The sequence below is a fragment of the Cnephaeus nilssonii genome (assembly GCF_951640355.1).
Source record: "Cnephaeus nilssonii genome assembly, chromosome: 11".
NCBI lineage: Eukaryota > Metazoa > Chordata > Mammalia > Chiroptera > Vespertilionidae > Cnephaeus > Cnephaeus nilssonii.
In genome coordinates this window covers 57,631,486-57,658,728 of record NC_137082.1, presented here as the reverse complement: position 1 = coordinate 57,658,728, position 27,243 = coordinate 57,631,486, and the positions used below count along the sequence as shown (strand labels likewise).

General features: G+C 39.2%; 1 protein-coding gene across 2 annotated transcripts in view; it reads right to left on the bottom strand.

Moving 5' to 3' along the window:
* SMCHD1 (structural maintenance of chromosomes flexible hinge domain containing 1) overlaps positions 1 to 27,243 on the bottom strand; it is a 164,544-nt gene that overhangs the window by 20,664 nt on the left and 116,637 nt on the right. The window contains exons 38-45 of one of the 2 annotated variants that reach the window (XM_079784345.1): positions 25,786 to 25,912; positions 25,498 to 25,617; positions 22,874 to 22,974; positions 21,718 to 21,840; positions 18,570 to 18,760; positions 15,811 to 15,920; positions 15,468 to 15,538; positions 9,319 to 9,490 (exon numbers count right to left, since the gene is read on the bottom strand). In XM_079784345.1, coding sequence (XP_079640471.1) covers positions 9,319 to 9,490; positions 15,468 to 15,538; positions 15,811 to 15,920; positions 18,570 to 18,760; positions 21,718 to 21,840; positions 22,874 to 22,974; positions 25,498 to 25,617; positions 25,786 to 25,912 — 1,015 coding nt within the window. The remainder of the gene's footprint in view (positions 1 to 9,318; positions 9,491 to 15,467; positions 15,539 to 15,810; positions 15,921 to 18,569; positions 18,761 to 21,717; positions 21,841 to 22,873; positions 22,975 to 25,497; positions 25,618 to 25,785; positions 25,913 to 27,243) is intronic. The other variant, XM_079784346.1, reaches the window with a different exon arrangement.

Sequence of the window (27,243 nt, the reverse complement as noted above, 5' to 3'; positions counted from 1 at the left end):
CGCGGTTACCATCTTTGAATGTATCAATAACTTGAAATATAAAAAAATCCAAATAAATAAGTTTGTATGAAAATAAACTCCAGTTTTTTATTCTACTGCCGCGCTTTGTAAAATCTGGGATATTTAAAAAATTAAATCCCGAGTAGAATAAAGGAATCGAGAAAAAAGCAAGCGAGTGCAAAGGGTTAATGGGTACAGAGTTTCAGTTTCAAGGTTTGAAGATGGGTTGTACAACAATGTGAATGTACTTAATACTACTGAACTATACATTGTTGGAGACCGGGTGTAAGCTGACACCGTCCTTGCACCCGAAGGGACTAGCAAGACTCAGTCCTCTACCCACATAGTTTTCCCAGGCTTGTTTGGATGGCGGTTATCAGTAGAATGAGAGCAACCTTTCATGGCTTGCCAAGAAGTCTGTAACTATTTACTGAGATTTGCTATACCGAGAATTTGTCCTTCTGCTCTGTCTCTCCCTTAGAGATTAAGAGGAACAAAGAATACATTCCTCTTGACAGACCTCTTATTCAGTGTTTTGTGTATAAAAAGCATTATCCTACCTAATAATAGGCAAATATGCAAATTGACCGCACCTTCGCCACGCCCAAGCCACACCCACCAACCAATCAGGACGAGTATGCAAATTACCCCGACAAAGATTACGGCTAATTTGCATATCCAGACAGCGTAGAAAGAAGCCAAGAGCTGCAGAAGGGAGCAAAGCTGCGGAGAAGCAAGCAAACCGGGGGGAGGAGAAGGGAGGAGCGGAGGCGGGGCCGGGGGAGAAGGGAGGAACGGAGGCGGAGCCGAGGGAGAAGGGAGGAGTGGAGGCGGGCTGGCGGAGAAGGCGGGCTGGGGGACAAGGGAGGAGCGGAGGCGGGGCCGGGGGAGAAGGAAGGAGAGCAGGACGGGCTGGCGGAGAAGGCGGGCCGGGGGACAAGGGAGGAGAGCAGGCGGGGCGGGGTAGAGTGCAGCAGGAAACCCTATTGCAGGATTTTTCCTGCACCGGGAACGCTAGTGCAGTTAATAAAGCTGCTGCAGTCGGTCAATGGCTACCTGCAGTCCTCCCGATCCCGCTCTCCTATCTTTCTTTCTTTTCTCAATTCCCACCTCCCTACCGCAGCCCGGTTCAACCATCAGGCTGACCCTGACAATTGGCACCTGAACAGGGACCTGAGGACTTGGGAAGCAGACGGTGAGGAACTCCTCCGGATAAAGAGTGCACTCGTTAAGGTAAGGGAGGAGCAATTTCTTGATAGTTGGGAGTAATGCATGGGACAAAGTGAAAGTGCCCTTTAGAGGCAAATGTTAAAGTCTATGTGATCATGATCATAAAATAATGTGGTTTCTTGTTCAAATTAGAGTCTTAGTTTGTGTTTGAAATTTGAGATCTGTAGTAAGTGAAACTCCACTGCTGAAGCCGCCTCTGGTGCGGAGAGATTCAGGGGTGGCAGAAGAGGGCAGGGCTATCTGCTCTCCCCCAATAAGATTACTTAAGGTTACATTTAAAAATTATAAGAGAACTCGCAGAGAAATGCAAATCTTGGCCAAAATTGGGTGTTAGTTATTACTTCAGAAAGCGAAAAAGAAAGAAAAAATTTGAGATCTGTCTATATTTTAAGCATGAAAAGAAATTCGGCCAGATCTGTTGCTGATGCTTCCCCTGAAGTAAGCAGGATGTGGGGGAAGGGAGAGACACGTGGTGATCCAATATAGAAGCCCACTCTCCTAGTATGTTAAATTAAAAAATTTCTTTCTTGCCATGATAAAGTCTTAAAAATTTAGAAACGTGTCTGGAATTTCTGTACTCGTGGGGAGAGAACTTAGCTGTAAGACAGAATGTGCGCATAGTCCGATTTTGGACATTTAGATTGTCTTCAGCTGGAATCCCTCTGCAAAAGCTATAGAAAATTAAAAACCCAGAACTGGTTCTTTTTCCTAAGAAAAATGGCGAAAAAGTCTTCTTGAAAGAAATTCAAGCTAATTCCAGCAACAGGATTCGCATTTCCATAATTTAAAATGCTAATAAACCTTGTTAAAAAGTTAACTTTTGCCGAAACCGGTTTGGCTCAGTGGATAGAGCGTCGGCCTGCGGACTCAAGGGTCCCAGGTTCGATTCCGGTCAAGGGCATGTACCTTGGTTGCGGGCACATCCCCAGTAGGGGGTGTGCAAGAGGCAGCTGATCGATGTTTCTCTCTCATCGATGTTTCTAGCTCTCTATCCCTCTCTCTTCCTCTCTGTAAAAAATCAATAAAATATATTAAAAAAAAAAAGTTAACTTTTAACCTTTTGCACTCGGATGTCGAGTGTGACTCGACGCGGTTAGCATCAGTAGCAGCTCATATGTCGAATTTTATTGAATGTATCAATAATTTGAAATATAAAAAAAATCCAAATAAATAAGTTTGTATGAAAAGAAGCTGCAGTTTTTTATTCTACTGCCGTGCTTTGTAAAATCTGGGGTATTTAAAAAATTAAATCCTGAGTAGAATAAAGGAATCAAGAAAAAAGCAAGTGAGTGCAAAGGGTTAAGGCCTTTAAGAAAATAAATTTGTCTCTGTCATAGAATTTATCCAAAGTAAATATCTTAACCCTTTGCACTCGCTTGCTTTTTTCTCAATTCCTTTATTCTACTCAGGATTTAATTTTTTAAATACCCCAGATTTTACAAAGCACGGCAGTAGAATAAAAAACTGGAGTTTCTTTTCATACAAACTTATTTATTTGGATTTTTTTATATTTCAAATTATTGATACATTCAAAGAGTATAAAAAGAACTGCTACTGATGCTAACTGTGTTGAGTCACACTTGACATCCGAGTGCAAAAGGTTAAAATAATTAGAACTGGATTTAAATCTCAAAAATTGTTACAATAGCCCTAACTGGTTTGGCTCGGTGGATAGAGCGTCGGCCTGTGGACTGAAGGGTCCCGGGTTCGATTCCGGTCAAGGGCATGTACCTTGGTTGCGGGCACATCCCCAGTAGGGGGCGTGCAGGAGGCAGCTGATCGATGCTTCTCTCTCATCGATGTTTCTGACTCTTTATCCCTCTCCCTTCCTCTCTGTAAAAAATCAATAAAATATATTGAAAAAAATTGTTACAATATAGCTAAATAACATCCTGCCTAATAAAATAGTAATATGCAAATTGAGCGCACCTTCACTACGCCCAAACCATGCCCACCAGCCAAAGCCACGCCCACCAATCAGGTTGTGTGCAAAGATGGCGGTTAATTTGCATACGCCGAGGGAGGGAGGAGTGAAGACTGAAAACAACTTAGAAGAGGGAGGAAAAGTGGAAAGCAAGGTGGCTGCCAGAGGGAAAGCCCGGGTGGGGTGGGGCAGGGTGGGGCGGAGTGGAGCAGGGCAGGCGGCAGCGGCCCGCAGGCGCAGGCGCGGTGGCTGCAATGGCGGCGGCAGCAGCAGCGCACACGGCCGCAGCGGCTGCTTGCAGGATTCTTCCTGCAAATGGGCTACTAGTATTAATTATAAAGATCTAAGTAGCCAAGGTCACTGGTTACGCCCTTTGTTAATAGAGGAAGGGGTAGACGCCCTTCCCCCAGCATACAGGTAATCTAGTTTCCTACCAGGAACCATCTTTGAAAAATGTAGTAATTTACGTTCGAATAAACCAAACCTAGTTTCCAGAGCTACTAGCAAATAAAAAGTAAAGTTTAAATTTGCCTCATGAGAAAAATCTAGAGGACAGAATTAAAGCTATTAATTAATTATGTCTTGTATTTTTCTTAGAAATATAAAATGTTATTAATCTAAGAACTACTAAAACTATTTAACTTACAAGCTCTAAAAGTTTAAAGTACATATTAAATTAGGAGAAATTATATAGTTGTGGTAATTAAATACCTAAAGCATAAGAACTTATTTTTGAGAAAATAAAATGTTGTATTTTCTCTAATAACAGTTTAAAATCTAATTAATATCTTAAGATAATTATAAAAATATTAAATATTTAAAACACACACACATATATATATGTTTGATTGTTTTTTCCCATGTTAAAATTTCAAGGTCTTAACAGAGATGATACTTGGAAAGCTCCAAGGGCCCAGAGTAATACAAGAAATTTATTCTCTCTTCTTAAAGGAAATCTTTTAAAACAGATCTAATATACTTGAAGTTACATAGAAAGCCTTAACAAATAAGAATTAACAGATATTTTTTAAATATTATAAAAGTTTTAGCCTCTAAGATAAAAAATATAACTAAGACCTTGTCTATACAAAAAGAAATTAACAGCCAGTTTTGAAATTGAATTACCATAGCCTAGAGCCAAGAATATCCTTACATGATATTATTCTACAATGTCATTATAATTTTTAATATTTTACAACAGCATATTGTTCATTTATCCCAAACAAACTTACAGACTAATTCTTTGAATGTTTGGCAACAATTTTAAAAAAGAAGTTGAGGCCTCTTGGGAAGGCAGTTGAGCATTCTATATTGGCTTCTCTTGCCCTTTTTGCCATGAGGGACTCTCCCACAGCTGTTGACTGCACTTTCTGTTCATACTGAAGTTGAAGCCTCATAGTGGCTGGTCCCATGGATCTGTCTCTTGCCCAATGGTGTGAGCTGGGCCCTCCCTGGAGAAGAAACCTGGGTTCCTCAAGATCTGTGATCAATACCGGGGCCCCGCCAGCAGGCAAGGGGATCCAAAGGCAGGTCCTGGGCGTAGAGGCCACGGGGGCATAGGCTACCAAAGAGACAGAACTGAACCTCACATCACCCTGCTTGGCTCTGGAGGATGGCTGGTTAGCCAGAGATCGGTAAGATTCCTCAGGGAAGGAACAACCTAAGACAGGCACAGTCGCAGAGGGGCCATCAGGAGAGAACTTGGGGATCAACAGAGGTAGGGCACAGGTCCTCACCCCCCCCCCCAACATTACAGGGGCCAGAACACTTGCCCCTTCTGAGGGAGGTCTCCTGCCCCATGGCTGCTTCGTGCTTCCCATGCCCAGCCCAGATCGGGACCCAGGCAACAAACAGAGACTTGGCCCAGCTCATATCAGGAGCCAGGCAACAGACAGACTTGGCTGGCAGCAACTGCCCTATATCTAAATCCAGCTTAACACCAGGAAAGCTTAGAGCCTTCTCAAAGATGCAAATAATCCTTTGCATTAATATTTACAATATAAACTAAAATTATTATTAAAATATTAAATTTAAAGGTAAATTAGTAGTTAGCCTTACTGTAAAAGTACTTGTAATATAGCTAGCTAGTCGCCTATAGGCTTGACCTTCAAATTACAGCACTACAGGTTACGTGTTATAAAAAGAAAGACAAAGATTCTTAAATAAAACTCTCTATAGCCTAAAAATTATTCTAGAAGGAATAAAGAGGTTTCCTTCAAATATTGTAAGAATTGTAATTAAAAGCCTATATGTTTAGCCTTTAAAACTAAGGTAAATAATTTATGTTTTTCCTCTCTAATAAGTTTTATATAAAATTAAAGATTAATAGCAGAAACTTAGTATCATTTATTGTCCATAATCTAGGACAAGTTAATAAATAAATTAAGCTTTATTTCAGATTAATTTAAATTAGCTAATTAAAATAAGTGAGTATTCATAAAAACTTAATTGTACTAGACAAAAAACTATTCCTAAAGTATTAACAAAACTTTAATAGTTCATCTCATAGTAAAATTGCTTTACAATAAATCCAAAGCAGTCATATTTCTATACAAAAATTAAAAATAAAAGATTATCAAGATTACATTAAAAAATTTTACAAAAACCTCATAATACAAAAAAGATTAATAGAATAATATATTAAAAGAAATATCCTGTAAGTAAATTACATCAAGCCTTAATTGCTTTAAAATTTTTACTCAAATATTAATTTTCATTTATAATACTAATAACGGGACACTCATAGAATCTTATAGTGTCAAAATAAGCCAAAGAAAAATCATTTAGACAAAAATCAAAAGGATCCCAAGTCTAATTTATAGAAAATATTTCTTTATTAACCTTTGGTTGAGAATATGTTTGTATATTTCCAGAAAAGCCCATGTAGATTCCTGCAACAACAGATCCCAGAGAGGACCTGATAGAACTGTTCCAGCCACAGAATAGGCAGTGGCCCACAGAACAGAGAAGAAATAGTCCAGAAATAAAAATAGTGAAGACGCCTTACCATACTAGCAGTCAGCAGCTATACACTGCTACAGGTTGCCCAGGACCAAGGGCAAGGAAGGTCAGTGTGCGTACTTCCAGATCATGTGTACACACCCTTCTACTTAAAAGTCAAAATGTTTAATATTTTGTGTTCTACCGGGACCCCTGGCTTAGGGGCTTATTTTATTTCTAACACAGGGAATAGTATTAACTGCCACATTAAAAGAAATATTATACCTCAGGCATTAACCATTTTTACAAATAGATCCAGTTCTAGAAAGGCGGGATCTACTGCAGCAGGGGAGCAAAGGTCCTTCAAACCCCTTATATTTCAGTAGAAATACAAGCTCTTATTTATGCCTTAACAGATTTTACTACAGAGCCCATCAACCAATAGTAATAGTACTTATATAGTAAGTATAGCAAAAATTATTAAAACAGCTACTGTAGGGCACACTAATTCAGAGGAACTTTTCATTTAATTTTTAGTCTTTAAAATATTATTTGAGAACGACAATTTCCATGTTTTATTAGAAGTAATGTCCTCAGTGTGTTATCCACCTTCCTGTACCAACTTTAGGGGTAAATCCCCGAGGACTTAAACTTAATCAAATCTGGCAAAATAAATATCACTCGATTATAGAAAGAGCCAATCGTACTCTTAAAATCATTTACTAAAACAAAAAGGGGGAGACAGATGTTATGTGTCACCTCAAAACAAACTCAGTCATGCTCTTTATATTTAAATTAAAAAAAAATTATAATACAGAGGATCGTACAGCAGGTGAAAGGCATCAGGCCTCCTGTACAAATAGCCTCCACCGAGTCAGCTAGGTAGAAGGAAGCATAAACCAGAAAAGAGTTTTATCAGATTCAGTAATAATGTGGGGAAGAGGTTGTGTTTTATATCTTTCCAGAAGGAGCAATGCAGCCAATTCGGGTGCCAGAGTGTTACGTGTGTCACCACAATGGACTCAGACAAGCTCCTGTGTCCCTTCACTCAAAAGGACTAAGTACTACCCTAATGACAGCAAAGCGGAGAAAGAAGAAAACTGAAAGCTACGCAAGGGACTGAGGTGCCAACATAGAGTCATCTGAAGAAGTTAATGACTAAAGTGCAGGAGATTATGGAAAAGCAAGAAGTTGAAGCTACTTCTTCAACCATGTTCCTACTCATGCTAGCATCTGTTAGCTGCCAGTCTTCTACAAACTCTTGTGCAGCCAAGTGCAAGGACTCTGAATAAATATACTCCAGCAGCACAAAAGACTTTCTTTCATTTAGTAGCTAAAAATGTTAACATGTCCATAGTTTTGATTTCTCTTATTGTTTTGTTATTATTTAATAGCCAGAGTTTTGCTCTTGACATTCAAGTTTTGAAAATAACATGTATGTACTTTGGTTTTGCATTGGCATTGTTTGCCATTATTTTAATATTAGAGCTTTATTATTAATATTTACATTTTACTTTTATTATTAGTAGCCTAAAAAACAAAAAAAGGGGGATCTGTTGGAGACAGGATGTAAGCTGACACCGTCCTTGCACCCGAAGGGACTAGCAAGGCTCAGTCCTCTACCCACACAGTTTCCTCAGGCTTGTTTGGATGGCAGTTACCAGTAGAATGAGAGCAACCTTTCATGGCTTGCCAAGAAGTCTGTAACTATTTACTGAGATTTGCTATACTGAGAATTTGTCCTTCTGCTCTGTCTCTCCCTTAGAGATTAAGAGGAACAAAGAATACATTCCTCTTTTTTTTTTTTTAAATATATTTTATTGATTTTTTACAGAGAGGAAGGGAGAGGGATAGAGAGCTAGAAACATCGATGAGAGAGAGACATCGATCAGCTGCCTCCTGCACACCCCCTACTGGGGATGTGCCCGCAACCAAGGTACATGCCCTTGACTGGAATCGAACCTGGGACCTTTCAGTCCGCAGGCCGACGCTCTATCCACTGAGCCAAACCGGTTTTGGCGAATACATTCCTCTTGACAGACCTCCTATTCAGTGTTTTGTGTATAAAAAGCATTACGCAGTTAATAAAGCTGCTGCAGTCGGTCAATGGCTACCTGCAGTCCTCCCGATCCCGCTCTCCTGTCTTTCTTTCTTTTCTCAATTCCCACCTCCCTACCTCAGCCCGGTTCAACCGTCAGGCTGGCCCTGACAATACATTTAAAAATGGTTAAGATGATAAATTTTATATTATGTGTATTTACATTTTTATAAAATATTAATAATAACAACAAACTACTCTTTTGCTGAAAAAATAGATACCCAAGTATATTAAAGCTATATAAAATTAAGAGCAAATAGGCTCTAAGGCAGTGGTTCTCAACCTTTCTAATGCCACGACCCTTTAATACAGTTCCTCATGTTGTGGTGACCCCCAATCATAAAATTATTTTTGTTGCTACTTCATTACTGTAATTTTGCTACTGTTAATGAACTGTAATGTACATATCTGTGTTTTCTGATGGTCTTAGGCTCCACAGCAGCGGTTCTCAACCTGTGGGTCGCGACCCACAGGTTGAGAACCGCTAGCAGGGTTGCCTAAGACCATCGGAAAACACAGATATTTACATTACAGCATTAGAAAGGTTGAGAACCACTGCTCTAAGGTAATGGCCTGGAGCGGGCTTCCTGAAAAAGTACAGGTGACCTTTAAATAACATAGGTTAGGGGTGCTGAACACCTCCCCCCACCTTTGAATACCAAAATCCACAGATGCCCACGTCCCTTACAAAACATGGCGTAGAACAAGGCATACAGTCAGCCTTCCACATCTGTGAAATCCCAACTGCAGATGGAAAATACTGTTTTCAATCTGCTGTTGGTTGGCTCCAAGGATGCAAAACCTGGGGATATAGAGGGACAACTGTATATTTAGAGGAAAAAAAAAAATTCCTCATGTAAGTAGACCCATACAATTCAAACCTGTATTGTTCAAGTGTCACATGTATATACACTTCAGAGCTCAGATATAAAAACAATTATATTGGCTAACTAAAAAGAGCTTATAGAAGGGAAAGTGGGGGAGGGAGGTCACATGTCATGAACAAAAACATCTTATTCATATTTGTTACTGGATTATTTTTCATGTTAGAATATCAATACACAAGCCCCAGATAAAGTATTAAAATGAAACGGGAAATCGTTATTTAGGAACTTATCCAACCTACCTATTTGTTGTCCTAAGACCAGGCACTGCTTTGGTACTGGAGCTCCAAATACCATTCCCCGAAGTTTGTCCATTGGAGGAGCTTTATTCTGAAGGCCCCCAAACTTCCCATTACTTCGAATGCGATCTCCATCTCTCGTGAGCAGTGTAGGACAGTGTGCAATTTTAACAACCTATTTTAAGTAAACAGATATTAATTAGTGAGTCCATAAAACTTATTTCAATTGTTCTAAGAAAGGAGAAATCATTTAAGAATTCTGAGATTAGAAATGACATGCCCATGCTAGTATTTACATAAATATTTTAATAAGCTAGTGATGTGTAAGATGAATTGGGGAAAAAACAGAGGCAGGGCAATAAGTTAATATGAGTGATTCTCAAGTGTTAGCCTAAGTTAGAATGGTGACAACACAAATGGAAAAAAGTGAAACTGACAGTTTGCTTGAAGGAAGAGAGAGACCAGCAAGAGTAGGCTATGTTTCTGAAAGCCATGGCAGTATCAAGGCAGAATCAGTAGCTTAATTTCCTTCTGTTAAATACAAATTTTACAGATGACCAAAAAAATAGCAGAGAATAAAATACAGACTGAAAATCATAGTGCTGAATCTTTAGTGGACAATACTACAACTTCAGTTGTGGGAAGTAAAAGCGCTAGTAATGTGAGAGTTAGAGGAACTAGAATTATGTAGTAAATCCTAAGTCATGGAAAAAAAGTAGGTAGGGTTAGTTAAGAATTAAATTCTTCTGAGAAGTGAGAGAATAAAAGAGACACTATATTTAGTATTTCATGAACTTCAAGAATGTTCTTTCAAAAAAAGATTTAGGAAAGTATGAAGAAATTAAATGTTTGCCCTAGCTGGTTTGGCTCAGTGGATAGAGAATCAACCTGTGGACTGAAGGGTCCCAGGTTCAATCCCCAATAGGGAGTGTGCAGGAGGCAACCAATTAAGGATTCTCTCTCATCATTGACTAGAGTCCCGGTTCACGAATTTGTGCACCAGTGGGGTCCCTAGGCCTGGCCTGCGGGATCGGGCCAAAACCAGCTCTCTGACATCCCCCGAGGGGTCCCGGATTGCGAGAGAGTGCAGGCCAGGCTGAGGGACCCCACCGGTGCACAATCGGAGCCGGGGAGGGACACGGGAGGTTGGCCAGCCAGGGAAGGACCATGGGAGGGCTCCAGGGCGTGTCCGGCCCAACTCACTCAGTCCCAATCGGCTGGACCCCAGCAGCAAGCTAACCTACTGGTCGAAGCATCTGCTCCTGGTGGTCACTGCATGTCACAGCGACTGGTCAAGTGGTCGACTGTCTGCCCCCTGGTGGTCAGTGCATGTAATAGTGAGTGGTTGAGCAGCCTTAGCATATCATTACTATATTACGCTTTGATTGGTTGAACGGCCAATTGGATGACTGGACACTTAGCACATTAGGCTTTTATTATATATGACTAGAGGCCCGGTACACGAAATTCATGCATGGGGGGTGTGTGTCCCTCAGCCCAGCCTGCACCCTCTCCAATCCAGGACTGCTGGCTCCCAACTGCTCGCCTGCCTGACTTCCTGATTGCCCCTAACCACTTCTGCTTGCCATCCTGATCAGCCCCTAACCACTCCCCTGCCAGCCTGATTGATGCCTAACTGCCCTCCCCTGCAGGCCTGGTCATCCCGCCAACTGCCCTTCCCTGCAGGCCCGGTCGCCCCAAACTTCCCTCCTCTGCAGGCCTAGTCACCCTTAACTGCCCTCCCCTGCAGGGTTGATCACCCCCAACTGCCCTCCCTTGCAGGCCTGGTCCCTCCCAAATGCCCTCCCTTGCTGGCCTGATTGCCCACAACTGCCCTCCCTTGCAGGCCCGGTCCCTCCCAAGTGCCCTCCCCTGCTGGCCATCTTGTGTCCACATGGGGGCAGCCATCTTTGACCACATCTTTGTGTCCACATGGGGGCAGCCATCTTTGACCACACAGCAATCTTGTGTGTCGGAGTGATGGTCAATTTGCATATTACTCTCTTATTAGATAGCATAGAGGCCTGGTGCTGTGCTGGTTATTAGATAGCATAGAGGCCAGCTGGTTTGCCCTGAAGGGTGTCCCGGATCAGGGTGGGGGTTCCCTTGGGGCGTGGGGCGGCCTGGGCGAGGGGCCTGTGGTGGTTTGCAGGCTGGCCATGCCCCCCGGTGACCCAAGTGGAGGCCCTGGTATCTGGGATTTATTTATCTTCTATAATTGAAACTTTGTAGCCTTGAGCGGAGGAGGCCAAAGCAGGCCAGGGCTGCGGAAGCTTGGCTTCCTCCATCGTCGGGGGCAACTCAAGCCTCCTGTTCTCTCCAGCTCTGTGGCTGCCGCCATTTTTGTTGGGATTTATTTATCTTCTATAATTGAAACTTTGTAGCCTTGAGTGGAGGCCTGGGCCAGCCAGGTTGTGCGGAAAACTTGGCTTCCTTCATTGCCGGGGAAACCCAAGCCTCCTGCTCACTCTGTGGCCACATCCATCTTGGTTGGGTTAATTTGCATACTCACTCCTGATTGGCTGGTGGGCGTAGCTTGTGGGTGTAGCAGTGATGGTTAATTTGCATATTACTCTTTTATTAGATAGGATGTTTCTATCTGTCTCTCCCTCTCCCTTCCTCTCTGAAATCAATACAAAAAGAAAATATTTAAATGTTCAACTTCAAAGGTAATCAGAGAAGCAGAATTCATGAGCCATAGTCACTATTCAAAATGTTAACACACGCATACTGCACTGCACACCACAATAAACGTTGGGAGAACTATGTAGAAAGGGTCTTCTTGTAGTAATCTGCTCTGAGGCAGCCCTTCTAAAAGGAAATGTGAAAGTATTAAATAGCTTAACACTCTACAAGACCCAGAAATTCTATTTCTAAAAAGTTACTCTGAAGAAATAATCAAAGATATGAACTATGTGAAACTGAATGAAAAATATGAAACTCACGTTTCATTAAGTTACAGAAATAATGGTAAATCCACACAATAGAATGCACACATTTAAAAAAAATGACTGAAGAACATTATAAGTTAACATGTAAAACCTACTCCAATCTAATAATGAGGGTAAAGTAGTCTCTGATTTATAAAAATAAAACTTGATATTTTAAAAATAAAAAAAGTAGTAGATCATGTAATAAAAAATCCTGACCAGTATTTACTCTTCTATTATAATTCCAGGGGTACTTTACAGGCGTTTTCTCAACAAATTGGCTCTTAAAAAAAATTTAAATGCAGCAAAATGCTTACTTGAAGAAAATGTGTGGTGAATTCTTTGATAAAAGGAATCTTTCAGTAAAACACCACGTTACTTTCTTAGTTTTGGTTTGGATTTTTGTGTTTTCTAAAAGCAAACATTAAAAATACAAACTGGATTCATGTATTATCCATTTATCAGGAGTCAGCCAATGTTTTTAAGGATATGATATCCAGTTAAATAATAACACACTCAAACTTACAGGCTTGTCTATTTTCTTGTTAACAGACTGATGGATATAAGATATAAGCCTCAGGTAGACAGAATGTTTTGGCTCCCCTTTTAGAACAATTTTGCTAATATTATGTTCATGCATAGTTTTTCAATGTGTAAAGTATCCTTCAATCTTATAATTTTACTTCACTAAGCACTCTATTAGGACAAAAAAAAGAAAAAAAAGAAATGACAGCATGTGCAAATCCAGTGAGTGAACACCCAGCCCTACCACTCTGGGAAATATGTAGTCACAACCCCTGCAGGGACTAGGAAGAGGTAAAATAAACAAGGGGTTGAAGTAATAAAAGTGGCATGAAAAAAATTAGGAAGAGAAAACAGTAACAAAAACTACTGAATCCTAACAATGTAACCAAGGGATGCATAAAAGCCTTTTCTCAGAAGAGCTTTCAAACAATATTTAGCCACTGAAATTACATATGACTTACTTTAAAACTTTGGAAGCAAAGAAATCAATACATGCTACACCAATTATGAGGATCATATAATGTACCTGCTTTTGTCACATACACTCTTACTACGTTTTTTAAGCTATGGATTGGTGTCTTTCATTAGTTCTAAAAAATTTTCACCCATTAGTTCAAATACTGCTATGATCCTCATCTTGGCATTATGATTACAGATTTCTTTGCTCTTTGAGATTTTTCTCATTCTATTTTCCATGATCAACCTTTCTCTTATATTCCTTCTTTCTGAGCTGCAGTCTGGATAATTTTTCTTACCTATTTCCTAATTCACTATTCTCTCTTAAGCTGTTCAACTTGTCCAGTATTTATTATATTTTTTATTTTTAGAAGCTCTATTTGATTTTTAAGTTGACTTGTTCTCCCCTAATTTTTTAAAAAATATATATTTTTTATTGATTTCAGAGAGGAAAGGAGGGAGAGGGAGAGATAGAAACTTCAATGATGAGAGAGCATCACTGATCCGCTGCCTCCTGCACGACCTCCACTGGGGATCGAGCCGCAACCTGGACATGTGCTCTGACCGAGAATCAAACCATGACCTCCCATTCATAGGTCGACACTCAACCACTGAGCCATGCCAGCTGGGCTGCTTTCCTAATTTTTAATACTTTTATTTCTTGAATTATATTAAACATATTTTTAAAACCTGCTCTATATTCAACATGGAAATTATTTCAGTTCTAAGATAAAGTAGAATTTCTCCAGAGAGAATCTGTGTTTCCTATGATCACATATCTAAGGACACTATCAGTTCAGCACCATAAGAAACCAAATATTTACCTTCCGATTTTTCAGACTATCCAAATATTATGAATGCAGGCTACAAACAGACACGAGGGCAAACCTGTTATACTTTGATAGGGCAACCTATTAAATTCTCCAGGAAAACAATTTAATATTTTTTCTTTTCTTCTACTTAAAACCAAAGGCTCAAGAGAGGCAATTTTCTTGCAGTCTCCAGGGGCACTTGGAGTTGAGACCAAAGTAGCAGGTATATTTCTTTGTTTACCCTTACACTAAGGTTTAGCCCTTTGGGAGTTCCAGTTTACTGGGAAAGGGTCTTTTATCACTACTTGGATAAACTCACAGATATATGAGAACTAATACGTGTTACTGTTTAAAGCAACTTTTGGAGTATTTGTTATACAGCAATAGATGACTGAAACATGTATACTGCCCAACTGTGCCTTCTAAGATGTTATGGGTTGAATTATATGTCAAAATTCTTAGGTTCAAGTCCTAACCCTTATTCCCTCAGGATGTGATCTTATCTAAAGATAAGGTCTTTACAGAAGCAAGCAAGTTAAAGTGAGGTAATTAGCCCTGGCCAGTGTTGCTCATTGGTCAGAGCATCAACCAGCACACCCAAGGGTCGTGGGTTCTATTCCTGGTCAGGGCACATACCTGGGTTGCAGGTTTGATCCCTGGCCTTAGTCAGGGCATGTTTGGGAGGCAATCAATCAATGTACCTCTCTTACATCAATGTTTCTCTTTTTCTTTCACCTCCCTCCCTCCCTCCCTTCCACTCTCTCTCTAAAAAAAAAAAAAAGAGAGAGAGAGAGAGAAAAAGAGAGCCCTAATTCAATGAATGGTGCCTTTATAAAAAGGAGATATAGTTATGCATGCCTTTATAAAAAGGAGATATAGTTATGCACAGATATGAATAGAAGAAGCCGACCATCTATAAAACAAGGACAGAGGCCTGAAAGATATCCTTCCCTCATAGCCCTCAAAAAGAATCAACCCTGTTTAGACCTTGAATATGGGTTTCAAACCTCCAGAACTGAGAGACAATAAATTTCTGTAGTTTAAGCTACCCAGTCCATGGTACTTTGTTACAGCAGCCCTAACAACTAATAAACAAGGGATACATAAAATTAGATTTCTACCAACATTAATGATAGCACCCTTTTCCAATACCATCATCAATAATAGATACTGGTTTTTGAGTCTTCAATAATTTCATAGCCCCAAAACAGGCATAATTTTAACTTGCATGATGGCCCATTCATTATTTTGCCCAATTTTATGTTGCTTATCGATATGTAGGATTTAAATTGGTTTTGACAAGGTTACTTAATCATTTGCACATTTATCATAAAATAACTTTTTTTCCCATATAGGTCTACAATATATTAAATTTTAAAAATACATAATAGAATTAGAGCTACAAGTTAAAAAAGAATTCAATACATACCTCTCTTCTATAATGATTGGCAGCATCCAAATTATCCAAAATAATGGTGTCTCCTAATAGCATACCAAACACTAAAAAGTTCAATAAACAAAATTTTAACTTATAACATATTCTTTGATTATATTAAAATATTAACACACACTGAACAATTTTTTAACAAAGAATGCTAGTTTAGAATTTTATTCAATATTTTCTTATAATTGGAAAAAATTAGAGAATTAAATATTAATAAAACTGTTACTTATAAATGAAATAAGAACATAAATTCCATAATCAGTAATTTATATGTCTGGATCACATATGTAATATCTATATAAAATAAAGTCACCATAATTTCCTTTACCTGTTTCACAATGTTCTATGTTATCTGGAAACGTTAACAAATCTCGGGCAAAGACTGGATCTCCAATGGGTCTAAAATATAATTTTCCATTTCGGTAATGAGGCAGAGGTCTGAATGAAAAGAAAAATTTAAAAAGTATTAAACAAAACTCATAACTTTTAAATTAAAAAATGTAAAATATGAAAAACATGAATATATTGCATATTACTGTAATCATTAAATCAACTCTCCATCCCCAAGTAAAACTCCTAAATGATTATTATGCCCTTAGGAATGAGAATATATACCATATACAAATATCTACTTAGTTTTATCTGTACTATTACCCTCAATTAGTTCGTAAAGTCAATATAAACTGTTATTTAGTTTGACAATGAAAGAAGAAAAGCAGGCTCTAAAGCTGGCCCTAAATGAGGAGGCCAATGATATGACTGTGTCATGGGGAGAGGGTCCCTAGAATGGAGGGCAGGGGCAGAGCTAAGACTGAGACACATGAGGAAGGTAGCTCAAAGCCTTGGATGTCTGTTTTTCCCTCACAGCACACAGAATGAGCAATTGAAGCTCAGAAGTAGCAATGACATTGGAGAGATGGAAGTTGGTTGGGATGTCGGGCCTTTCATTTCCACATAGTATAACTCCTTCCAAATCTTTTTTTTTTTTTAAATATATTTTATTGATTTTTCACAGAGAGGAAGAGAGAGGGATAGAGAGTTAGAAACATCGATGATAGAGAAACATCGATCAGCTGCCTCCTGCACAACCCCCACTGGGGATGTGCCCGCAACCAAGGTACATGCCCTTGACCGGAATCGAACCCGGGACCCTTCAGTCCGCAGGCCGACGCTCTATCCACTGAGCCAAACCGGTTTCGGCTCCTTCCAAATCTTGAAGGTAGAAGTGCTGGAGGGTGAGGGTGGCTCTAGGAGCTACTTAATTCAATCCAATGAGAGGTACAATACCAGGAAGAGAAGATAACTAGCTGCTAGAGCAAACATTAGTTCTAAATACCAAATTCATACTTTCCTTAAATCATGGATTCTTAATATAGTCTTTAGGTAAACATAAAAGAAGCTCTCCTGGAGGAAAAATTATTCTCACAAAAAGTATTATTCTTATCAACACAGTAGTTATGATCTTATGGGATTTCCTAAGTTGTTTAAAATGGGTAATGAACCCAACCGGTGTGGCTCAGTGGTTGAGCATCGACCTATGAATCAGGAGGCCACGGTCAGGGCACATGCCTGGGTTGCAGGCTCGATCCCCAGTGTGGGGTGTGCAGGAGGCAGCCGATCGATGATTCTCTCTCATCACTGATCTCTCTCTTCCTCTCCTTTCTTCTCTGAAATCAGTAAAAATATATAAAACTAGAGGCCGGGTGCAAGAAATTCGTGCATGGGCCGGGGGGGGGGGGGGGAGGGGGGGCTCAGCCTGACCTGCACCCTCTCCAATCTGGGAGCCCTCAGGGGAGCCCTCTCCAATCTGGGAGCCCTGATGGCTTAGGCCCACACCCCGTGGTTCTCTGCTCTCTGTGGGGCCTGGCCGCTCCGTGCCCACTGCCCAGAGGCCCTCCGCTGCCGGGGCGGGACGCTTGCCTCGTCGCCGCGGCAATGAAGCAAGTATTCCGCCAGGCCCCTCATGCTGCCCACTCTCAGCGGCTGCCCCCCGCAGGACTGGGGGACTCCGGCGGGGCTGAGGGGACTGGGCACCGCCATCTTTGTGACGGAGTGATGGTTAATATCACCCTTTTATTAGATAGGATTATTAGATAGGATAAAATAAAACAAAATAAAATGGGTAATGACTAGTAGCAGAGTGAGATCTTTTTTTTTTTTTTAATCCTCACCCGAGGATATGTTTTCCTTGATTTTAGCCAGTGAGAGATTTTAGAAGCAGGCAGACTTGAGTTCAAATTCCAGTTGTTTCCTTAAGCTATTTTTAGATTACAAAATGAAATGTTAGTTTTATAACATAGTAGACTGTTAATTAATTCCCATTCTCCTTAAAATCCCTACTCCTATGCAATTGTAGGCCCTGCAAAGCTTTATGACTTTGAGAAAATTATTGGTCAATATTCTGTAATACATTTTAAATTTTTTGTTTTGTTACCATTTTCTTCCAGTCCTTTAAAGTGAATTTTAAAAAATAGTCAAGTTTAGAGTACACATAAAATATCTTAAAATTTACATTAAAAATACATAATTGATTTGAATGGTTGCTACCTAAAAACATACTTTGAAAAGCAAATGAAGAAATAATTAAATGAACCAAATTTGTATTAAAATAAGGAAATATCCTAACTAGTCTTACATTTCACCTTTGCTATTGGCAGTTCCAATAAAGACCCTCTCTACCTAAATGATGTCAGTTTATTTTCACGTTACATAAATAATTCAAAAGACATGCATCTATACCCTATTCCAAATAAAGCAATTTCATATTCAGTTACTGATAATGAAATTTTTCCATCTTTGCTATTGCAAAAACCAAAAATTTGCTTTGGGTTCATGTGTGCGTGTACTTGTGTGTGTGTATGTTTCATATATACAAATTACATTTAATTAGTAAATTAAACATGGTCAGCATATATAATTCATCTTAATGAAGTATACATATTTGCGATGAAGATAAAGATAGAATAATGTCGATGAGTCACTTCTCTATTTTAGGCATCTTTTTGAGAAATCATTTTAAAATTCCATGCTTAGTTTAAAAATATATATTATTGCAGAAAAAAATAATTACTTCCACTTTTTTCTAACCTTCTCCAATCTGGAAGAGTCTTCTTATAAATAGAATCAAGTGGTAACACTTGCTGACGACCTTGGGTTTCATCATAGATACGACGCGCAGCATCAGTGGTCAAGGTGACAACACAATCCATATCACTTGCCAGATGCCAAGAAATAACCATTGCAGCTCTATCATCTTCAATTTGTGCCAGGTGTGCAATCTATAACCCATTAAAAAAACAAGTATAAAAATCTAAATATATGAAAATTTGAGAGTAAATATTTAAAAAGTCCAAGTCTAAGGAGCAAAAACATTTCTCTGGGACACTCACATAATTTTCACAAAAAATTATCAAACTTTAAAAACTTACTGGCTTGAATATCAAACTATCTATTCTGTTGTTAATTTTGGAAAAATTATTCTACAGATTAAACTCCAATAAATTTTACAAATGAGCAAATAAAAATTTTTGGACTATTACCTGCTAATTAATGATGTACACTTTTCACATTTACTATCTCCATTATTGGGAATGTGTTTTAATTAAGTAACCATAAAATACATTTAAGTAATATACACGTACAATAAATGGACTTTAAGATTCAATTAAACATAAATATAGTTACATACCATACCCTTCTAAGTAGATATTTTACTCCACTTCTACAGTGTTTTGTACAGAAAACAAGTCTAAACGTCACAAATAAGAACAATTTCTTCTGCTGGAGAGAGCAGGAGGCTTGAGTTGCCCCCAGCAATGGAGGAAGCCAAGCTTCCGCAGCCCTGGCCTGCTTTGGCCTCCTCCGCTCAAGGCTACAAAGTTTCAATTATAGAAGATAAATAAATCCCAGATACCAGGGCCTCTACTTGGGTCACCGGGGGGCATGGCCAGCCTGCAAACCACCACAGGCCCCTCGCCCAGGCCGCCCCACGCCCCAAGGGAACCCCCACCCTGATCCGGGACACCCTTCAGGGCAAACCAGCTGGCCTCTATGCTATCTAATAACCAGCACAGCACCAGGCCTCTATGCTATCTAATAAGAGAGTAATATGCAAATTGACCATCACTCCGACACACAAGATTGCTGTGTGGTCAAAGATGGCTGCCCCCATGTGGACACAAAGATGTGGTCAAAGGTGGCTGCCCCCATGTGGACACAAGATGGCTGCCACAAGATGGCCAGCAGGGGAGGGCACTTGGGAGGGACCAGGCCTGCAAGGGAGGGCAGTTGTGGGCAATCAGGCCAGCAAGGGAGGGCATTTGGGAGGGACCAGGCCTGCAAGGGAGGGCAGTTGGGGGTGATCAACCCTGCAGGGGAGGGCAGTTAAGGGTGACTAGGCCTGCAGAGGAGGGAAGTTTGGGGCGACCGGGCCTGCAGGGAAGAGCAGTTGGCGGGGTGACCAGGCCTGCAGGGGAGGGCAGTTAGGGGCAAACAGGCTGGCAGGGGAGCAGTTAGGACTGCTTCTTTCTATAAAGACTGATTCTTCCTATAAATTCTGTAAATTGGCTATAAGGAATAACAATTTAAAAATTTTTAAATTATAAACTGTTTTCAGTTTATAAATTTACATTCTTTTTTAAAAATATTTTTTTTATTGATTTCAGAGAGGAAGGGAGAGGGAGAGAGAGAAACATCAATGATGAGAGGGAATCATTGATTGGCTGCCTCCTGCACACCCAACATTGGGGATCAAGCCTGCAACCCCAGCATGTGCCCTTGACGAATTGAAACTGGGACCCTTCAGTCTGCAGGCCGACACTCTATCCAGAGAGCCAAAATGGCTAGGGCACAAATTTACATTCTTAACTTTTCAATTATATTTGGGGTTTGGAATATAAGGTAACTTGGTTTCAGTAGTAAACACTACCACTCCCTTTGAGAGTAACCACTACCCCTATTTTCAGAGTGCAGTTTGTTTGTGATGTTAAGGAACCATTTATAAAGAAACTGCCATGGACTCCGGAGTCAGAAAGACTTAGGTTTATGTCTAAGTTCTGCTTCTTAACAACTATATATTGACAAGTTATTTAAGTTCTCTGAACTTCAATTTCCTTGTGTAAAAGTAGAAATATAAATAATCACAGAGTGGTTGTAAAAGAATGATGTATGAAGGCAATTAAGAACAGTAATAGCCCTGTCCAGTGTGGTTCAGTAGTTAGAGTTCCACAGGGTGGATTCCTGGTCAAGGGCAAGTACCTAGGTTACATGTTTGATCCCCAGGCCCGATCCGGGTGCATTTGGGAGGCAACCAATAGATGTGTCTCAAATTGATGTTTTCGGACCTCTCTCCATGTCCCTTCTACTCTTTCTAAAAATCAATGGAGAAAAAAAAAATACTCTGGTGAGGATTAAAAAATACACACCAAAGAGTAATAAACAGCACTGACTTTGGAGTTAGACTGGCTGGGCTTGAGTTCAGGCTCTGACACTTGCTATGTAACCTTGAGCAAATTTTTAAATCTCTCTTTGTCTCAGTTTCAGTTTCCTCAATTTTAAAGCAGAGGTAAAAGCAGAAAGCTAAGTTTAACAAGTGAGACACACATACATATACCATAAACCTTAACACCATTAAAAAATGAAGATGTTAGGGACACTTCTATAAGAAACATTTTCTATAAAAAAGTATTCAGGATTAAATAATGGTAGGATAAAAATGAAAATAAAATTCTGACAAAAGGAGAACCAAAAAGGGAAAAGAAGAAAAGGAACACTGGCACTATTTTGGCAGCAAACATATATAAAGGTTTTGTTGTTATTATTGTTTTTTCTTAACTTCTAGGAGAATCCAAGAATTCACTCTCTAACAATATTAAACTCAGATAAATTAGATAAATTCTAATCTTTCTCTTTCTCCTGTTGTCTCACTAAAGTCTGAGTCACATAGAAAGGTCTTGGATCTATAACGCCATATGACATGAAAGCATTTCTAAGTAGGTAATAAGCCTTGAATTAAGACATGTTAACAATTTCTACCACAGCAGAAAGAATTATGGAATTAAGTATGCATTTCAAGTTTTAAATTCTTCCAAATCCCTATTATGATAATGAGAACAAATAATTTATTGGGGGGGGGGATATAAAAAAACACTATCTTATTATCATGTAATTTTAAAACACATTTTGAACAAAACAAGATAATAAAATGTGCTGCCTCTTAAAAGGCTTAAATACAGACCTTTCCCAAAACATTTCCACTGCTTTTAGTATAGTTTGGAAGAGTACATGATCTTCTTGGTTTTTTCTTTAGTTCTTCTTGTTCTAATATCTTTCTTTTTAAAAGTGCTTCAATGTGTGGCACCTGTAATTTATAAAGGAAAATTAACTACAAGGCCAATTACTCTTGTACCAGGCAGTCTATAATGAGAACAAAGAAAAATCAATAATTTGGACAACTTGATAACATAAAGTTACTAAGCAGGCATTACTTTAAACCAGGGGTGGGGAACCTTTTTTCTGCCAAGGGCCATTTAAATACTTACAATATCATTCGAGGGCCATACAAAACTATCAGCTTAAAAATTAGCCTGCTATATTTGGTCAAACATTTAATTACCTCACCCTCACTGTCTTGGCAGGGTTAGACTAAGTGGTTTATGGGCTATATAAGGGCCAGATGTTCCACCCGCTCCCCGCCTTAAAAGAATATGGTTATAGAATGTAAAACTTTCATTCACCTCACTGATTTTTTATCGTAATTAAGAAATACACAATTTATAACAGAACTTCTCTTTGAAAGTGAGTTATATAGTACATAAAAGAACATAATTTTAAAATACTCTATTGTCTTTTGTTACTTTATTTTATTTTCTTTGCCTCCACATATATTGGTTATAATTTACACAGTCTCTTCAGTGCAGTTCTCAAGTTGGTGTATTATTAATTTTACTTGTTGGTGTTATTACATTAGAGATACAAACTGCAGCCTGGTTGATATGGCTCAGTAGTTGAGCACTGACCTATGAACCAGGAAGTTATAATTCCCAGTCAGGGAAATGCCCAAGTTAGATCCCCAGTAGGGGGCGTCCAGGATGCAGCTGATAAAAGATTCTCTCTCATCATTGATATTTCTATCTCAGTCTCCCTTCCTCTGTGAAATCAGTAAAATTTAAAAAAAGCAAAAAACAAAAAACCACACACAAAAAAAACCCCTGCGATTTATTTGAAAAGAGAACTCTATCATTTTTCTAGCCCCTTTTTGTTGTCTAGTAAGTGATTAGACTACAATCCACATGTGTCTTAGTTCCCAAAAGTAATAGTGCCCATAAAATTCCTAATAAAATATGAATGGCAAAAAAAATAAACTAGAATTTAATAAAAAAAATTTCACATACACTTGGAAACTGTACCTGTTGTGTTGTAGGAATGTCAATATTATTTGTTTTTAGTTCATTTCGCAACTGGGCCTCTTTTGATTTGGCTACTTCAACTTGGCCTAAAATTAAAAAGAAAGAAATAAAAAAATCCCCTGCATCAATGTGTAAAATAAAAATACTTTAAAAAATATTTCCAGTCTCTTTTACTGTCTTCCTTTTAATGAATGACCTAAAATAAAATATAAAATTGATTCTGCTCGAATATACAAAAATAAAAAACAAAATTAATTGGTTAAGAGAGATATTACTAGTATATTATACTAAAAACTCCAAATAATCTTGGATAATTTATTTAATCCTAATCCACATACTTATCTATATATATACACAGGCAATCCTCAGGTTACATCGGATTCGACGTACGTCGTTTCGTGGTTATGTCTCCATCTCCCATTTATTTATATAAAAAAAAAGTTCCGTCATTTTGACGTATGTACATATGTGCTTTATGTTTTTTATTATTTACCACAAGGTCAGGAATTGTTATTTTTCTTTTAGTTTTTTTTACTGTTTCACTTCATTACTGCTGTGTATGTGCTCCATGTGAGTGATGTAGGTGGGTTCCGACTTACGGTGAAAATCGTATTACATCGCACCATAGGAATGGATCGCTGACATAACCTGAGGACCTACTGTATGCAAATAGACCGAACAGCAGAACAACTGAACCACCGGTCGCTATAACATGCACTAACTACCAGGGGGTGTTGGCAGTGGGTGAAACATGGTGGGTGTGGGCCACGGCGGGATGGTGGAGCAGGTGAGCGGGGGCGACAGACCAAGGCGGGGTGCCGGTCGCTGTCATCGGGGAGAGCCTCTGGTGATTACTGAAAATTCTTTGCTCCTTCGCGCCGCGGTCCTGCCCAGCGCTTGCACCCACTGCCAGCGCCGGAGCCGCCGCTCACATCCACTGCCAGCACCCGGCGCCAGCCCAGATTGCTCAGCGCCATCAGCGGATGCCAACGGCCCCGACCGCCCCTCAGGGTTTCTCCACCTACCCCTGCTCCTGAGGGGCGATCGGGGCCGGCAGCCGCCTCTCGCACTTGCTGCTGGCGACAGCCCCACTTGCACCCACTGTGGCACTGGAGCCGCCACTCATACCTACTGCCAGTGCTGGCCCTGCTGACACCTGCAACCGACACCCAGTGCAGGTCCCAATTGCTCGACGCCATCAGCAGGTGCAAGCAGGGCCAGCACCATCAGCCTGTGGGAGCGGCAGTGGTGGGAGTGGGGCTGCCGGCTGACAGGGTATCGGGGGGGGGGCCACAGCAGGTGGAACTGGGCGGGGGAGTGGAGGATGGGCCAAGACCTGCCCCTGTACCCACTGCAGCCTCACGGCCCACAATTCCTTTCAAGGTGCACGAATTCGTGCACAGGGCCCCTAGTCTATATATATAAAAGCCTAAGTGACTGGACAACTGGCCAGTAGCTATGACGCACACTGACCACCAGGGGGCAGATGCTCAATGCAGGAGCTGCCCCTGATGGTCAGTGCACTCCCACAGCAGTAGCGCCGCCAGATGCCAGGCTCGGCTGGAGAGCCTCTCCCACAGACACTTTCCCTGCTAGCCTGAGCAGTAGAGGTAGCAGGTGCAGCGGGGCCGGGATAAGCGGGAGTGCCTTGGTGCCCAGCCCGGGCTCTTCCTTGGCTGCCTGCCGCTTCACGCACTACTTCGTGCTGTGCGGGATCGATGTGGAAAGCGGGCTGGAGCCCGACGAGGTAACAGATAAGGCTGGGCTACGGCAGTGCGGAGGTCCACTGATCCCCGCAGGTCAGGCTGAGGGACCCTACCAGTGCACAAATTCGTGCACGGGGCCTCTAGTATATAATATACACATACATAATTGCATAAAGTTGTTGCAAGAAACAAATAAGATTTTACTTAGTTCCTCTTATCTTCTTAATGCCCTTAACCTTAAATAATACAAAAGTGAGTGTACATTGATGGAGGCAGTACATATTTGTTGGTAAATGGGTCAAAATTTTAACTATATAATTAACATAGAGCCAAAAAGAAAATTTGACAAATGGAAAGAGATGACAGAGCATAACTCATCAAATGCTTTAAAAGTATACAAACATTAAAATTTGCAGCAAACATTCCATGTATTGATTAAAACATAAGTTGTACAATTCTATATCAATGTATGCTGCCCTGTACACTTCCATAGTGTAAAATACTTAAGATATTTTAAGTAAAACACACAGTTCCATTACTCAAATAAAAATCATATTACATATCCCCCAGTGATACTGTTATCTAATATCATTGCCAGAAGCTGGAGTTGGATATAAACATTATTATTATGTCAAGGCCTTCAATTTCCACAGATTTATAATGCTTAAAAATCTTGAATTTTTGTAGGTAAACAGGATATAAATTCACTTGAAGTGAAGAAATACTTCATCTTAAGTAGTTCAAATGAGGAATAGTGCAAACCATTATTACTACCTTTCTGCAGGTTCTGCAGTTTACTTATAGTTTAGGAAAGTAGACAGTGCTTATCTCATGGTCTCAACCTTCTGCTTCATCACTCCCCAAAGCATATTTTTTATTACCTTTGAATACAAAATGACTTACACTTCATTTCATCAATAAGCTGTTTGCTGGTTTCAAATACAGTTCTATACATTTCAATAGATTGAGATAATTCATCCTTTTGTTTTGCAAATGCTAGCATTTGTTGCTGCTTCTTAACATCTAAAAAGAACATTCAGATAATTTAATTCAATTTAAAAATTGTGACTTTTAAATATTTCATAACATGACTAGATAACTAATAAGCACAATATTAATAGAAAGCAAATCAAGATGATCTAAAGTAACACAAACATAAGAGTTTAATCCTCTATTTTCCTAGAAACTTACCATTAGAAAACATAAATGGTAGAATATATGATTCTAATGTTCTTGATAAATCTGGTAGCTGAGGCTCAAATATAATAAAATATTCAGTACTATCCTTTCCAGGACTATTTTCTGCCAGCACTAGACTCTGAGTAAATAAAAAAACAGTAACAAAAAAAAGTTAAAAAGATATTTGTCAACATATAAACATTTTACCTTTTATTGTGCTGTTTCCCAGTAAAGTGGTAAATTTTAACATTGATCGATCCTTAAGATTCATTAAACATTTTACACTTTAATATTGGTTTAAAAACAAAATGATCTTATCAGTAAATGATTGCAAAAACATATACAATGGAAAATTACAAGAAAAAGTACCTTTTCTTTTAGACCTTAGAAATATCTTCCTGATTCAAACCTTTTAAGTTGAAGCAGTGTGAAACAGTTGATGGTATGAAAGTTATAAAAACAACCCAAGAAAATTTTATACAAAAAAATGCCCAAAGCCCAATGCTGAGTTTAAGTTACAGCTGTCACCAGTCCCAGGTGACCAAACAAGAGGTCCTGAAAAAAGCTCTGAAGATTTATTTTTTATAAAAATTGTGTTTTCTTCATTAATTCACACACATACACACACAAACTTCTGATATACTTTAGTTTAAGACCACAGTATACAACTAGTAAATAATGCAAATATAAATATTTATATATTAAATGATTTTTCCATAATCTTACAGGCAAGAGATGCTAGCTGTTTTGTGTTTTAGACTACATAATACAAGTAGAATTTCCAAAAAAGTAAATAAATAGAACACTGTAGAACAATCCACAAAATAAAATTACAAATTATAGTGAAAAATTCCTAGAATATAGAGCACAAAACCATTTAACTGATCCCCAATCCCACTTAGTTTCTGAAAGATGTTTTCAGTGTATTTACATGAATATAAACACAAAAATAAAATACTATTTGCATTTCAAAATAGCATATACTTTATACTTCAGCAATTTGCTTTCAGAATTTGATTTGTTGATCAATTCCAGTGAATGACTAGATACCAATTTTAAAATTTATGCATAGGACAGATATACTACACTATAATACTCTTTAACTGAATGATGAACATCTAGTTTATTTTTAAAATTAGCTATTATGTAGAACATAGCAAAGAAAATATCTTTTACTACTTCTTTGTGTGTTCTCTAGAATAGGTACCAAGAAATATTCATTAAAACAGGTTAATAGGTAGTATCAAATTTCCTTTAAAAAAATGCAATATCAGCCCTAACTGGTTTGGCTCAGTGGATAGAGCGTCAGCCTGCGGACTCAAGAGTCCCAGGTTATATTCTGGTCAAGGGCATGTACCTTGGCTGCAGGCACATACCCAGTAGGGAGTGTGCAGGAGGCAGCTGATTGATGTTTCTAACTCTCTATCCCTCTCCCTTCCTCTCTGTAAAAAATCAATAAAATATATCCAT